The sequence below is a fragment of the Epinephelus fuscoguttatus genome, linkage group LG10, assembly GCF_011397635.1.
Source record: "Epinephelus fuscoguttatus linkage group LG10, E.fuscoguttatus.final_Chr_v1".
NCBI lineage: Eukaryota > Metazoa > Chordata > Actinopteri > Perciformes > Serranidae > Epinephelus > Epinephelus fuscoguttatus.
In genome coordinates this window covers 38,943,453-38,959,220 of record NC_064761.1, presented here as the reverse complement: position 1 = coordinate 38,959,220, position 15,768 = coordinate 38,943,453, and the positions used below count along the sequence as shown (strand labels likewise).

At 39.3% G+C, this 15,768-nt stretch overlaps 1 protein-coding gene across 1 annotated transcript; it reads right to left on the bottom strand.

Annotated features, from left to right (window-relative positions):
- Window positions 1-1,246: 1,246 nt before the first annotated feature.
- On the bottom strand, window positions 1,247-14,396 carry tmem45a (transmembrane protein 45a). Its single transcript, XM_049588446.1, has 6 exons — window positions 13,943-14,396; window positions 6,657-6,864; window positions 6,189-6,401; window positions 3,984-4,168; window positions 3,759-3,901; window positions 1,247-3,003 (listed from the first exon to the last, which is right to left on the bottom strand). Exons 2-6 carry the CDS (start codon window positions 6,850-6,852, stop codon window positions 2,907-2,909), a joined length of 834 nt encoding a protein of 277 aa, XP_049444403.1. The 5' UTR covers window positions 6,853-6,864; window positions 13,943-14,396; the 3' UTR covers window positions 1,247-2,906.
- Between the last annotated feature and the right edge of the window lie 1,372 nt (window positions 14,397-15,768).

The following is a 15,768-nucleotide window of genomic DNA, read 5'->3' as shown; positions in this document are numbered from 1 at the left end:
GTGGCTGCTGCCAAACTGAGGAGCTGTCAGGTATCTTACCTGGCCAGGTGGATGACTTCACACCTGAGCGGAGAGACAGTAGAGAGGTCTCACTCTGATGTTTTTCCCCCCTTCATTCACGTGAATGAATTTACAGCACCAAATTGACCAGATTATGAGTTCTTATGAAAATTAAGATCCAGCCTGCCATAGGAACAAATGACTTCTTAATAGCTGTATTCTATTTTGTATATATATTGATTAGATATTTAATTAGCTTTCTTTTTTTGTATTAATTTAGGGATCATTGGTCAGAGAAAACATCACATCTTATTGACATTTTCACTATTTTTTGCAGTGGCATAATGTTACTAAGTAGGCTACATTTACTTAAGTACTTCTGTGCAATCTTATGGTAGGTACTTGCAGATTACATGAGTATTTTGGCAACATGAGGCCTACTAATTAGAGTTGTTTCATTAATACAAATAGAAATAAATAGCTTGTGTTTTTACTATGAATTAAGATACTTAACAATATATCAGTAATTGATATATTGTTATTTTTTGCAGCCCTAAATGTATAATATCATAAATGTATAATTAAAGGACATTTGTAGGACAGTGAGCTTCAGTCTTGAAGCCAGCGCTGTCAGACATCAGCTACATTTTACAGAACTGAGTGACTGATCTTCCTCAGCACAAACGATCTTTGTTGACGCCTGTTGCCCATAGATACCGTATATTGTATTTGTCAGCTGTAGGATAACAACCTCCTGCTGGGATGGATCCTGATGCATAAGTGATCATTTTGTGTTAATATTTTGATTTTACTTGAATAATGATATGAAATAACATGTACAGTATATATTTTTATACAGTCTATGGTATAGTGACACAGGTTTTGGTCAGATATACTTCATACACTGTAAAAAAGAATCCACAGGTTCAAACTTGTATTAACATCTTGCATGCATGTTTTTAAGTAGTTTCTACTCACATTATTTACTCAGTTCTATGAGTATTTTATAAACTGACAAACTAGTTTAGTACAACTGTTATTATTTGCTTTGACCTCAAAAAGCTTAATTAAGTTAAACCAATTTAATATGTATCTAAAAGTTGTAGTGCTATTTAGTGGTCAGATTATTTTATTAAATATATTCTAATTAAATTTAATCCCACTCAAACATGTCAGAAGTGTTTTTGATTTTGACCAACTTCTTAAAATAAGATAACTGACTAAAACACATTTTTATCATGAAGCATGTTTTTTAATGGGGCTCACAAAAGAATATGACTTTTAAATAATAGGAAAGTGTTAGTATAAACTGTCTCTGACAAATTATCTCAATACATGGCATAAATTATTTTTATGCTCCATGTTTTGAACTTTTAGACCTTCCTTGGACAATATTTTGTACATATCTTGCATACAACTACCACTTTTTAAAAAACATACATCTCTTTGATTTGACCTATATATTCTTTTTAAATAGTATTTTAAAATATTTCCATCGTGATTTTCTGTTAGTCTGTTTTTATGTCTCTTGATTTTTGCAATACTTGCTTTTATTAATTTTATTTTCTCTTTATATTATGCACCAATACTTGTATGTGAAAACCTACTTGCCAACAAACCATATTTTGATTCTGTTTAGACCAACCAACTGGTTCGGCCACAGGGCCCCGATTTCTCCGTAGTCATGAGTTCAAGGTCCACACAGTTAAATACACTTATACTTGCGTTTCGTTGTATCGTCGAGCTAGTTTGCTGTCTCTCAGTGCTTCCCAAAGTCAACGAAGCTTCCTTGGTAGGACGGGTCCTTCCAAGTCAGGTGCTACAAAGACTAGGCAACACTCCTTCCTAGCATTCATTTAACATTATTAGAACAGGCTAGTGCATGCCCAGGTGGGCATCATTGACAAGGCCTGCCTTCAGCTCCATCAAATTGTGCGCAAACAATTGTTAATATTTTATACCCATTGAGGATACACACATGCATCCTTGAGAAATACTCTGAAGGAAGGACTCTGTCCTTGTTAGAATTCAAAGGATCCTTGACGTTGGAACAGTTCTTCAGCAGGATTTGATGACGTAGCATTCTTGGAATTCAGCCGTTTAAGGATCCTTCCTTGACTTTCAGAAACACCATCTGTCAAGTAGCTGTCCATCAGTCATTCACTCTACAGAGGAAGCGGCAAAATAAAGTGTGTTTTTTTTAACACATTCATGAGTCACTTACGGTCCATTCAGAAAGGACTGTGACCCGCGAGTTGGGAACCACTGGTTAAGACATTAGGCCACGTTGAATGAATTCTGCCCAAGAAAAGACCTGCACAAACAGCAATAACCACCATAATAATGTCAAATAGCAAAATCTAAACAGTTAAACATTTTAATAAAATTCTTTTTTTTTGGCGTTTGACTTTGACATGTGACTCAACATTATAAAACAAAAAAAGCCATATAAAATAATCAATGTGTTTTACAGTAATATATGATGTACTGGTGATGATGATTGTCTTCACCACAAGGTGGCGTCACTGAACACCAAAATGTCTGACAAGAGAAGTTCGTCAAGTCAAATGAAAAGCATGCAATCCATAAAAAAGCTGACCCTTATGTGTTCACTTATACTGTATGTGCAAATGAATAATAAAAAAATGATATGACATGACAGGAGTATATGAAAAGTGTTAGGCCACAGTTAAATAAATAGCACTGAACAATGAGAGTAAGGCTAAAGGGGTTACAGCTGATTAAATAAGGCAGAGGTAGAGATATATTTCTAAAGTAAAGCATCCAGAATCCGTGTCCTCGTTCCTCTTTTGTCTGCACACTTTGCTTCGAGTTGTACTTCTGCTGGAACTGCAAACATCATATCCCTGATTTAATTGTGTTAAATTCAAGTCACAATGTCCTGTTCATAAAATCTCATCCTCTGACTCCGGATCTCTGTCTCTGGGCTTCAGAAGTCCCATTTCCATCGGAGGAGTCTTCCTCAGTCTGGAGCGAACCACACTGCAGAGAAACCACAACAGACAGTCAGACATAACAAAGTGTTGTGAGAGGGATATTTACGGAGCTTTCAGACCTAGAGTCGTCTCCTTTGGTCTGAATCAGGGACTAGTTTTGTTCCAAAGTTGTATAATTGCCTAGAGTTGGTTCGTGTTCTCACGGCAGCATTTACAAGAGGACCAGATCAAATGCCTTGTGTGAGAAAGCTGCTCTTGATTGGTCAGAATTTCCATGTGGGAAAAATCCAGGAAGTAAAGCAAACGTTGAAGAAGAGTACACTTGCAAGATAAATGTGACACTTTCTAATGTCACAATGGAGGGACAACTACGCAGGTTGATTTTAGCGCTGCTCATCGTGGACTATATTGCTGTCATTGCTCATTTTAGTCAAACCATACAGTTTGAAAACGAGGCGCGGCTCCAACTAGAAAACAATGTTTTGATGCATTCAAGGTCCAAACAGTTTAATATATTCAGCATCTTACATGTGTTTGGCCATGTCCTCGAGCTAGTTTACTGTTTTTGTTACTCACTTACGTAACAGCAGGAAATGGCACTTTAAAATAAAAGCTCTGTGTCAGAAATTCACTGTACTTTCAAAACAGAGTGTGTTGTTTACAAAGTCACTTGCGGTCCACTCAGAATGGATCCACCAGACGGGAACCACTGATTTAAGACACTCAAGTTGTTATTCACAGTGTGGATGAATCTTCCAGAACAAAAGCAGCAGCCTATTGGAAGTCTGGTCAGGGTCTTACCAGCCGACGATGCAATAGATGGTGCCCACCATGAGCATGGCGAAGGCGAGGTGCCAGGAGTAACACATGGTGATGAACATCATGTTGTTGTGGTCCTTTAGGTCCCAGTCAGGGCCGTGGGGAGGGTACAGTACAAAACCAATCTGCAGCCAAAGAGAACATCAGGAGTTATTACACACTGCTGTAAACATCTGCTGATACGTGCACACATACACTCAGACTTACCTCCCAAAACCAGCTCCCCTGCAGGAGCGTGAGGGTGCAGCGCAGCAGCTCCAGGATGATGTTACCTCGGTGGAAGACCTCCAGGAAGGCAACCAGAGCCTGGCCGAAGACTGCGTAGAGCAGGAGCTGGTGCACATGGACGTCCAACATGCTCCTGCCATGGAGGTGGTAGAGGAAGAGAAATCCTGCAGAAACAGGAGGCAGGAGACATTAATGGAACAATAAATAAGAAAGCTGAATAAAATATGTTTTCATCCATTTATTGCTTTTTAGTTACATATTTATGGAAGATTATTTCTGCCAATGTGATTAAAAAAGACCCTGTAAATCATTATGAGAAACCTTTTTAATTACTAATGACTCTGGGATTAAATTTTTTTTTTATTTTTATTTTTTTTACAAACTTAAAATAATGACTTAGTATCTTGAAATAATAACTTAGTATCTTAAAATAATGACTTGGTATCTTAAAATAATGGGCTCTAGTTTCCCGGCGCAGCGCAGGGTGGCGCAGGGTGGCGAACCCCGCGCAGAGCTAGTTTCGAGCAGTGCAACCCGAGGCGCGCTCAGTTTGGTAGTTTGGCAGACCGAGGTGTGCGAAGATGGGTGTGGCGGCGCAGCAGGGGGAGGTGTCGACAGATCCAGCTTGGCGCAGTGACAGTTTTGTGCCAAAAGGCTTCGCTGAAGGTGCGCTAAAAGCTCGCCAGCTGAAACCAGGTCTACTGTCAGCACAGGGGGAGCGCAGCCGGTGTGAGCCGAAGTTTGGCTGACTGGCAGACAGTGCGCACACGTCACCAAAACCTCACAGGCAGGTTTCCAGAATATCAGGCACATTAACAATGCAATAAATAGCCACAAAAAAACACTATTCAATGCAACTATCTGCAATCAGCACATAAATGTATCTCTATATCGACTGTCCCGTCACATGTGATGTCAGATCAAAGGGGATTGGCACCGTTTGGCACGTTTGGCACGCGTAATGGAAACCCAACCTGATTTGATTAACACAGCTACAAACTAATGAGTTCACATCCCTCTCAGCCAACCACAAACAGCCACAGCATCAGATAGGGAGTATATATTCAGCACCTGTCATCTTAGAAAAGTCAAAAGAAAAGAAACAGAATGAGACTGCGAGAGAGAAAGAGAGAAAGAGAGAGAGCACGCTCACACGAGAGAAACGCAACATTGATTTACAATTGTGGTGACCTCCTCCCAGGCTACCTTTGCATCATCAGCCCGTGGAGGTCTGCTCGCTGTTCTGTATATGCGGACACTGTGAGCTTGGACCTCCCGGACCAAAACATCAGTTTCCTCCTGGGAGAAGTTTGGCCGTCTGACGCTGCTGCTCTCTTCTGCCATGGCGAATTGAGTAAACTCTCATTACGCCTTCACGCGGCGCATTTAAGGGCGAGGAGAGGGGCTCATTTGATTGGTGTGATGTGTGTAAAACCCACTCCACGCCTTCTCTCCTCCCTCTTTCCGACTTGCGCAGGTAGGACGGATGGAGGTGGGAAAGAGGAGTAGCTGCGCCAGGCGCACAGTGTGCCAAACTTGCAAAATCCGCCTGGCCACACCCAGTTTGTATCTTAAAATAATGACTTAGTATCTTAGTATCTTAAAATAATAACTTAGTATCTTAGAATAATGACTTAGTATCCTAAAATAATAACTTAGTATCTTAGAATAATGACTTAGTATCTTAAAATAATAACTTAGTATCTTAGAATAATGACTTAGTATCTTAAAATAATGACTTAGTATCTTAAAATAATAACTTAGTATCTTAGAATAATGACTTAGTATCTTAAAATAATAACTTAGTATCTTAAAATAATGACTTAGTATCTTAGAATAATGACTTAGTATCTTAAAATAATGACTTAGTATCTTAAAATAATGACTTAGTATCTTAAAATACCTTAGTATCTTAAAATAATGACTTAGTATCTTAGAATAATGACTTAGTATCTTAAAATAATAACTTAGTATCTTAAAATACCTTAGTATCTTAAAATAATGACTTTGTATCTTAAAATAATGACTTAGTATCCTAAAATAATAACATCTGGATTCTGACAGGTGGTGTGTGATGAAGGGGTATTTGAGTTCATCTGATCTGACTATTTGGTTGGAAACCACTGGTCTAAATAAATAGTGTCCAACTGAAGACTGTAAAATACAAAATGTCCTTTTTCTTACCTTCATTAAAGAAAGCGATGGACAGCATTAACCTGTCCAGTGCCAGCGGAGCGGCCTCTGTTGTGTGGAGGATCAAAGACACAGTCGCAGCCAGGCCAAAGAACAGATACATGGTGGCGTGCTGCCAGTTCATCAGTTGCTCCCAGTGTTTCTCTGCAGAGTCGTACAGCTGGAGTTTGGGTCCGCCTGCAGCGAACTGCTCTGCCAGCATCCCTGATGAGCACAGCGGAGGAAAAACTCAGATCTCCTTGATTAAAGAACAAATACTGCAAACGCCTATTTGTGTCATACTTTACTCATACAACATGCACTCATTAAAGTTTATACTATTAAATTGCTTTGGTGTGTGCTGGGTTTACGCCTAATACAACGCCTGAGCAGCCAAAATTTTATTGACACATTAAAAGGCTCATTTGAAATCAGCTGTTTTTTACAAGCTCACACTTTCTGTCTTTGTGTTTTACTTGCCAACAAAAGAGAAGAAGAGTATGACAGAGCTTTCGATGATCTCCAGGCGGCGCTGTGACGCTCTGCTGGCCAGCCGAGTGGATCCTATATTCTTGTTCCTGCGGCTGGCGTGCCACAGCGAGTGCTTTACTGTCCACCAGATCCCAGCTACCAGAAAGAAGCTTCCAGGGAGCGCGTGGCCTTTGAAGCTTCCCATGACTCACGACACCTGAATGGCAGGAGGAAACAAATCCATTAGCTGCTCTTATAAATAACTACATTACTGCTTTGTAATAATAAAGGGAGACCAAGATTACTGTTAATTCAGTGGTCTAAGAAGACTTTATTTCTCTTTGCACTACATCGACTCAGCATCTGGGATTTATTCTCAACATGTCTCGATATAAGACCACCAGGAATAAAATGTTGGTTTCTTTTAAATGCAAGTCGTAAATGTTTCAAAACAAACAAGATCATTTCGCCGCATATACAGTTTGGAGGTGTCGCTCCAGTAGCACGGAGAGAGTATTTTTAGCTTGGCTGGCAAATGTCAAGGAATAATAAATGGGAAGGGAAAAGTGGAGGAGTGCCTGCAATTTAGTTAAACAGCATAATCAGCCATAATTAGTGTGTGTGTGCTGGAGACGGCCTTTCATCTGACCTCGGCAGGAGTGTGTCTGCGAGAGGAAAGAAACCTGTTAAAGGGCCAGTCACTCCTGATCAAAAACATATTTTTCCTCTTATCTGTAGAGCTATTTATCAGTTTAGACTGTTTTGGTGTGAGTGTTGGAGATATCGGCTGTAGAGATCAACAGACCTTGTTGTCTGCAGTTTCATGTAAGAACTATTTTCTTTCTACTGAACTACACCCCCCAACCTCATCACCGTGCAGAGAGAATTGTGCATCTAGCCATGGACACGAGGCTCATGCTACTGACAGTGTGAGATGTAACAATATTGGCATCCTTCCTTGGTTGAGGGTCGTGTCTAGACGGTATTCCCAGATCCACAAAACTCCCACAAGATTTTGTGTTTTAAGTGATCATTTTATCCCAAACCATGATCCTTACCTGATTCTGACCATGTGCTTTTCATGCTTAAACCTAACTAGACCTGAGACAGGAACATTTTGAAGTAGCTCACAAGAGTTTTGCAAAAAAGTTACCATCTGGCAGAGAGACCTCGGCTGAGCTGTGATGTTAGCTAGCTTGGTGGTGCTAGGTGCTCACTTCCTTTTGTGCAGTGATAAGGTTTAGTGATAGGCAAAAATGAACAAACAAATCTTTTTGCATGACTCCTTTTAGTGTCTAGTATGTAACAGGTATGTAATAGGCCTGTGAAATGTCCCAGTGCTTTTCCCACTCGCTGTTATCATAGGGTGCTGCTCACACCGCCTGCTACGGTGAGTGAACGAGAATCAATTAAATTAGACCTGAGTCGAGCGCTCCAACAGCCAAAGCCAAGGGTGTATTCAAGTGCTGCTCAGATGGCTGTTCTTCCATGAGCTTTACGGTGAAAACAACATGGATGCTACAAGAAGAAGTGTTGTATGTCATTGCTCAGTGTTTAAACTACACGTTGATAACAAAGAGCTTATCAGGTGAGCCATGAAATATGATCGGGAACTAATTTTTCAGATTGTTCTGACACCACATGAACGCAGCACGAGGCTGCAGAGGTAACTGAGATGGCTGCTACTCGCCCCTCGAAGAACAAAAGATTATTGGTCAGTGACATATCTGTAACATCATATTGAGCTTACATAGCCTCCCTACATAGAAGTGAGATGATAAATCAATGCCTTAAGTTTTTGGGAAGTTTCCTGGGTCGAGCAGCGGGTGTCAAACAAGTATCACAGGAAGACTGATCATTTTAATCCACCCCATGGTTACTATCTAGCCATGGCCTTCACATTAGCTAGCTCAAATGTGCTGTTGAGTCTTTCAAATGAATTTCTTGGCACTTTGAGCACCACAAGCCGAGTGCCATCTAGTTCCATTATACTGGAGAGAAGGCAGAAATCTCTACGGCCGATATCTCCAACGCTCTGCAACTCACACCAAAACAATCTAGACTGATAAAAAGCACTACAGGTAAGAGGACATATATGTATTTTTGATTTTGTGGTGAACTGTCCCTTTAAGGGCCTCACAAGGCCTTCACCGTTTCATGTGAACCTGTCTGCAGTTGTCAGTTTGGGTTACACAGACACTTACTCCATGAATTCACATTGATTGCAGTCTCTCTCTGGTAATGATTAGCTATCGTTTCCGTAACAATTAAACCCGCGCCTGATTGATGTGTGCCAGTGTGAGACCAGGCTGTCGTCACCTGCTGTTTACCCCGACACGTTTACTCTGTCCAAAGGGAACAAACATGAGCGCAACAAAAGGACAAAATGATCAGCCGATTTCAAAGTCAGTCATGTGTTGTGCACTCTTTTATCCATTGTGTGGGTTCACTGTAAATATGACATGAAGAATATAAAGACGCTTTATCAACCTGTTTGACTTCAGTCTCCTCAGCAGCATATAATGCTTTGTAAACTCTGAGAGCGAAGCAGGAGTGACATCAGTAGTGTGCAGAGAATCAGGATAAGGTGCATGGCTGTACTCTCCTTTGTGATGGAGATGACAGACAATATTCTGCCCGGCAACAAAGGGAACCTTTTGAAGGAGGACACTGAATACAAACAGATTGTTTGAGATGTTAAACTGAGCTCATCTGTGTTCGACGGCCTTTTAGCCCGTGCAACCGCTCCAGATGGAGGAAAACACTCCAGTCACCATGGCGATCGCTCCCCTATGTTACTGGAGGGCTGCTGGAAGACTCTTCAGCGTTTGGCTGATTTGCTCATAATCAACAACAACATCTGTGCAGCTTTGTGTCCAGACTCCTTCAGTCGAGGGTTTCAGTGAATAAATACACATTATATTAAACTCAGTGGTGGAAAGCAACTGAAAACATGTACTCAAGTACTATGCTGGAGTACAATTTAAAGGTGCTTTGCTTGAATATTTCCATCTTATACCACTTTGTACTTCAACTGTACTACAATTCAGGGGGAAAAATATGTACTTTTTCCTCAATAACATTTATTCAGCAGCTTTTCAGATTCAGTTTTACATCAAATTGATATCAGAAAGATTAAAATGAGCCCCTCCTTGATCAATTATAATATTAAAATACTGCTTAAATGTTGAGCCATCATTAATAATGATCCAGAGGGGCCATTCTGCATGAGTGCTTTTAGCTTTGATACTTAAAGTGCAGTTGTTGCTTATTACTTAAAGGTTCAGCGTGTCAGATTTAGGGGGGTTTAGTGGCATCTAGTGGTGAGGATTGCACATTGCAACCAGCTGAAAGGTTAGGTCTCCAGGTTAGAATTCCTTCAGTGTTCATTGTTCAGGAAGTTTTAACCAGGAGCCGAATTATCTGCAGAGATCTCTTCCTCTACAAAACAAACAGACCAAAAAATATTCGACAGTTTCTACAATCAGGCTTCCACCTCACCATCTGTGTCGCCAATTTCCTGTCTTCAAAATGTTCGGAATCATGGGTCAAAATTTTACACATCACAACTTTTGCGTGGGAAGTGGCGTATGCCTCTTTCAGGCCTCATTTTGTGTGCGCGTAATGTTTAGAAATGGTGATTTATACTGTAAAAACTCTGGTAACTTAAGATCCAGGGGTTCCGAAGGTTCTCACCAGGAGTTGAATTAACCACAGAGGTCTCTTCCTCTCCGTAACAATCAGACCTGGTGACTGTTTCCAGTAAAAACCCTAAATAAATCAGTTTCCCATTAAATATCAGTGTTTTCCCCAACACCGTTTGGCTTGTGGCTGACGGGCTGCTAGCCCTGCTCACCTTTATTCTCTAATAACTTTAGATCCACATGTTCAGGAGGTTTTTACCAGGAGCCAAATTATCTACAGAGGTCTCTTCAGATTTGGTGATTAAACCACTAAAAACACTGAATAAAGCACAAAATCAGTGTTTTGCCCACCACTGCTCATCTAAGGATGAAGCTGCTAGAGCCAGTATTGAAGAAAAAATGTTCCCATTGTATGTTTCTGCAAACTATGGATACATTACATTTGCACATTATTTTGGTGAAGATGTGGTTAGGTTTAGGCACAAAAGCCACTTGGTTATGGTTAGGAATAGATCATGTGTTGGCTTCAAACACCTACTTTCAGGGGCACAATCCCATCAGGAAAAGCAGTGATGTCTTGGTAAAAAACGACTGCTTGTCACGGCACTATCCCCACCAGCAAAACAGCGAGAGGTCGCTAAAAACCACTCACACATGGTTCCTAAAAATCTGCTGGAAACACACCAATGACTCGCTGAAACACAGATGACACAACCACAATATTTTGGGCTTAAAGCAGTTATGTCTGGTGGCGCAAAAGCTGCTGGAAAAGCAGGGACGGGTTGGAGGAAAACACCAATGTTTGGTGGCACAATGAAATGACGTTCCATTTCTGCCAATATATCCCCCTAAATCCGACACACTGGACCTTTATAACCTTTATAAGTGCTTGTAACTAGCTAGTCACCAGATTCATACATATACTCAGCCCTAGTCGTAACAACTGTACTTGTTTGTTTGATTTAGTATGTCATTAAAATCATTTATGCACTGGGTGATGAGACTAAAACCTATAACCTCAGGCATAGAGGAAACTATTTCAGGAAACTATAATTTCAAACTATACAATAATGAAAACCGAAATCACTTCTGCCAATTATATACGCAACATGATGCATTTATATCCTTTAAAGACTGCATCCTGCCCCCTCAACTGCCTCACAATGGTTTGGTCCGTGTCCACATGCACAGGACTGACTGTGGATCAGAGTAAACTGAGCCCCAGTAAGTCACTACTTTGCAAAAGTTCACTTAAAACAAGAGACACGTCCGACACCTTTATTTACTTCTACTTTCCAACAGAATAAAACACGTTACCAGTTGTAACCAGACAGTCAGCGTTTTGTTCACTTCATTACCTCTCGGTTCAATCATCTGTGCAAATGCAGCAGTCGAACAAACCGCCCGGCCACTAAAAATCATCATCAAACTCAAAGAATTTTGGACCAATTTTAGTCACAATTTACATAAGTGTGTTTACAAAAGAGAATACTTCATTGTCATGTTTGTGTTTTGTGTTTTGTTAGACTATTTCAATAACAAGTTCGCACCATTTTGGTATTCCTCTGTTTACCTACAGCAGCTGACGAGGGTGTGTCGTGAGCCGGTGTTCGCGCTGTAGTAGCAGGTATATATAGGGCTAGTACATCTTTTCCTCACTAATAATAGCCTACTGGATCTCTGTTGGAAACAGCCGATGAAGTTTTTGTTAGCCGTTGCTATCCCGCGCACCTGCACGGCGTGGTGATGAACTGTCTGATTGATTTCTGTTGGCGTGCTGTCTTGCGGGTCTGCACGGCGGAGTGATACTGGCCAGAAAATAGTCCCAGTTGATATCAAGGTCTGACGTAATGCGGGGATGTTTTAAAATTATTGAAATAGTCTAACAAAACACATGCATACTTTTTTGTAGCTTAAAACCTTTTGGTTACGTGTCCCCCGTACATCTTCAGAACTACTTTTTCTCCGGTAAGCTACGGGCCATTTCTCAGAGCAGAAGGCTCGTTGAGAGTAGTGACACCGTCACATCAGAGCTACAGATGGTCAGCGTTTCACACAACGTCATGTCCAAAAACCCGAACTATCCCTTTAAACAATTAACTTCCAAGTATATGTTTCCTGCATTTAAAGTCGGTGCCATGGTGCGATTTTGTTTATAATCTTTTAAATAAATGAAGACTTGATTAATCTTATATATATACTTACAATTTATAATTTCGATGTACATAGCACTGTGCATTAGGGCTGCAACGATTAGTCTACTAATCGATGACTAATTGACTATTAAAATAATCGGTGACTCTTTTAGTAGTCGACTAATCGGTTTGAGTCATTTTTCATAGAAAAGTAAAATACTCTAATTGCAGCTTCTTACGTTCAAATATTGGCAGCTTTACACACTCTCCCATGACAGTGAACTAAAACCCTTTGGCGTGAGTACGAAACAAGACATTAGATGACATAATTTTGGGGTTTGAGAGAGACAGACTACAGACTCAATAAAGCGATTAGTCGACTAATCGAAGAAATAATCGACAGATTAGTCGACAATGAAAATAATCCTTAGTTGCAGCCCTACTGTGCATATATAAGTTGTCCTACATTCAGAGGCATAATTACTCAACTTGTTTTGAGTGAAGCCACAATAAACACGTTTTGTGCAAAATATTTTTGTTTGATTTGGTGGGGTTGTTCATTGAAGGATTTATTCTGCCTATAAACCTGCATTTATTTAGAGATTTATATTCTTGTGAAGCATTGTGGCAGAGATACAATGAGTGACACTTACTGAACGACCACATAAATATACGATGACAAGATAAATTCAAACTGAAACTATCTTCATCGTGATTTTCGGTCTTTGTTATAAGAAAAACGACCTCATATTTGATGTACATTGCCTCTCACTAGTCATTCTTGGTCATTCTCAGACTGTATTGATGAGGGGTGCTGTTCTAAACATTTAAATTACTTTTAATATGATCATTAAACACATTTGACCATGCTGGTTCCATTTATACGTGTTGCAACAGTGAATTTGACTGCAACTTTGTTGGTCCCCCCCAGAAAATTGCTCTTAAGAAATATTTGTTTATTGGTATCTAACTTTTCAAGGCCTGCATACAGAGTGCAGACTGAGATAAGTCATGGGTGTTATTTAAGTTGCTGGTGACATCATGGAGACCCTTCCTTCATGGAGGCTGGCTTTATATTCTAGTTTAGGAATCACTGGCTGAAATAAAGGAGTTTAAATTGTTGCTGAAAGTGACTGAGCATTTAAAGCCGCCTAAAAATAACCATTTGAGGACATTACCACAAAGTGCTCACTGTGTTTTTGTCACTGAGGAAGAGCAGACACAGGATGTAAAGTTTATGGAAAGATGATTACAGCCTACAGAGCAGACAGAAGCATAAAGAGTAACTCATTGGATGTGTTAGCATGTGATACTTGAGGTGTAAAGATCAGCATAAAGATGAGTTACTGAGTCAAATATAACAACTTTTTATAAAGAAGGTTATGAAAGCAACATGCTTCTCTGGAGGTACAGTGAGTGTTCTCCTACAGGAGGTTGTATAAAGGCACTGCTTTCCTCTGAGCAGGACACAGGAGCCAACAGTTGCTTTATAGTGGAAGAAAAAGGGGGGTCTTACCCAAGTATGTTTGTCTCTGGAGATGAAAAGTTCCTTCAGCCAGGCAAATTAAAGCATCCTCATGTTCTCATCTTATTTTAATGAAGAAGAGAGAAGTCTCCTCTGCTGCAGCTCAGGACAGTAAACATCAGCTGTCTGCTCTCAGTCTGATCCCCAGCTGCCTCCAAAACGTTTCACAACCTTTTTTTTCTCCCAATTTTTCCGACTCTAAACACTTAATGCTTTTTACTCCGCATTAAACTCTCCCATTGGACTACAGAGGTGAGCTGGCGTCATCAGGGCGTGCGGTCATTGGCTGCAGTCCACGTCACTCTCAGGTGTCTACTGTCCACGTGTGCACTTTCACTCCGCCTGCTCGAGCTCGGCCCGGTCCCGCCCTGCTCGGTGGAAACCGCTACTTTCCAGCCAGAGGAGGCAGACCGGGCCGGGCCGGGACACAAGACCTCCGGCACGTACACGCACCGCGGCTGGCAGACTTCCGTGTCTTCAGACGGAGGTTTGCACCGTGACTTCACTGCAAACCGAGCTGCACTGATTCAGGGTATGGAGGACCAAACGTGACTGACGTATCCAAAAAAAATAAATAAATAAAAAAATAAAAAACATAAAATAATAAATAAATGCTGAAATAAATATAAAATAAATAAATAAATACAAAAATAAATGTATAAATTAACATATAAATAAATACGGAAAAAGATTAATAATAAATGTTTAAAAAATATATAAATAAATAAATGCAAAAATAAATGCATAAAAGAATAAATAAATGTATAAATAAACAAATAGATCTGAAAAAAGTGAAAAGAAAAAAATTAATGCTGAAATGAATACAAAAAGAAATTTGGAAATAAACTGATGCATGCATGAATACATTTAAAATAAATAAATAAATTAACAAATAAATGTATAAATAAACAAATGTGAAAAGTAATAAGTAAAAGAATAAACAAATGTAGAAATAAATACAGACGTAGATTAATGATAAATGTTTAAAGAAAAACAAATAAATAGATGCAAAAATAAATACATAAATAAATAAATATATATATATAAACAAACAAATAAATACAAAAATAAATAAATTAATAACAATGCTGAAACAAATATGGAAATGAACTGATACATGCTTGGATAAATAATAAAAATAAATTAAATCAATAAATAAAAGCTGACAATTAAACAGGACATAAGCAAATAAATATCCTAAATTTATTTCAAGATTTTTGTACTGCATTTATTTATTCATTTATTTATGTATGTTAATAAAGCAAAGAGTCCTAACCTCTGCATGTATTTATTTTTATTCATTTTAATATTTATTTCAACATTTATTTATTTATTAACTTCAATATTTATTTCAGCATTTACCTATTCATTTATATATTTATTCATACTTGTCCATTTTAAGCCCTCCATAGTTGTGTGGAATAATCAGTGGCGGTATTTACTGCATGTACATAAGTACAATTTTGTTATTAATCATTTCTGATGGCCTGAAAGTACATTTAAAGGCAAACTGTAGTGTTTTGACCACTAGTAGTGCTCTAGAGCGATGTTTTTTTCTTACGAGAGCGTCCCTGTTGTGATGTAATGTACATTCCTGCTCTCAGCTTCATGCTAATCTACTGATCTATAGGTAACATGTCAAAACATGCAGCAGTGTACTTCTATTGAACATAAGAGAAAACTCCACAGGACACCTTTAGATGTGGTGAGTCAAACAATAAAACCAGAACCAGCGTATTAAAAGTGTGTTTTTAATTAATACCATATTATGGTTTTACATGCAAAACATGGGACGAACTCAGAACAAGAACAGGAAG

Bases quoted from the DNA above. Each gene is read 5' to 3' on its own strand.
- tmem45a (XM_049588446.1), bottom strand. From the start codon at position 6,852: ATGGGAAGCTTCAAAGGCCACGCGCTCCCTGGAAGCTTCTTTCTGGTA. The intron at 6,402-6,656 runs GCAAGTAAAACA...TGTGCTCATCAG, and splicing joins ACTCTTCTTCTCTTTTGTTG to GGATGCTGGCAGAGCAGTTC. The intron at 3,004-3,758 runs GTAAGACCCTGA...GTTTCTCTGCAG, and splicing joins ATCTATTGCATCGTCGGCTG to TGTGGTTCGCTCCAGACTGA.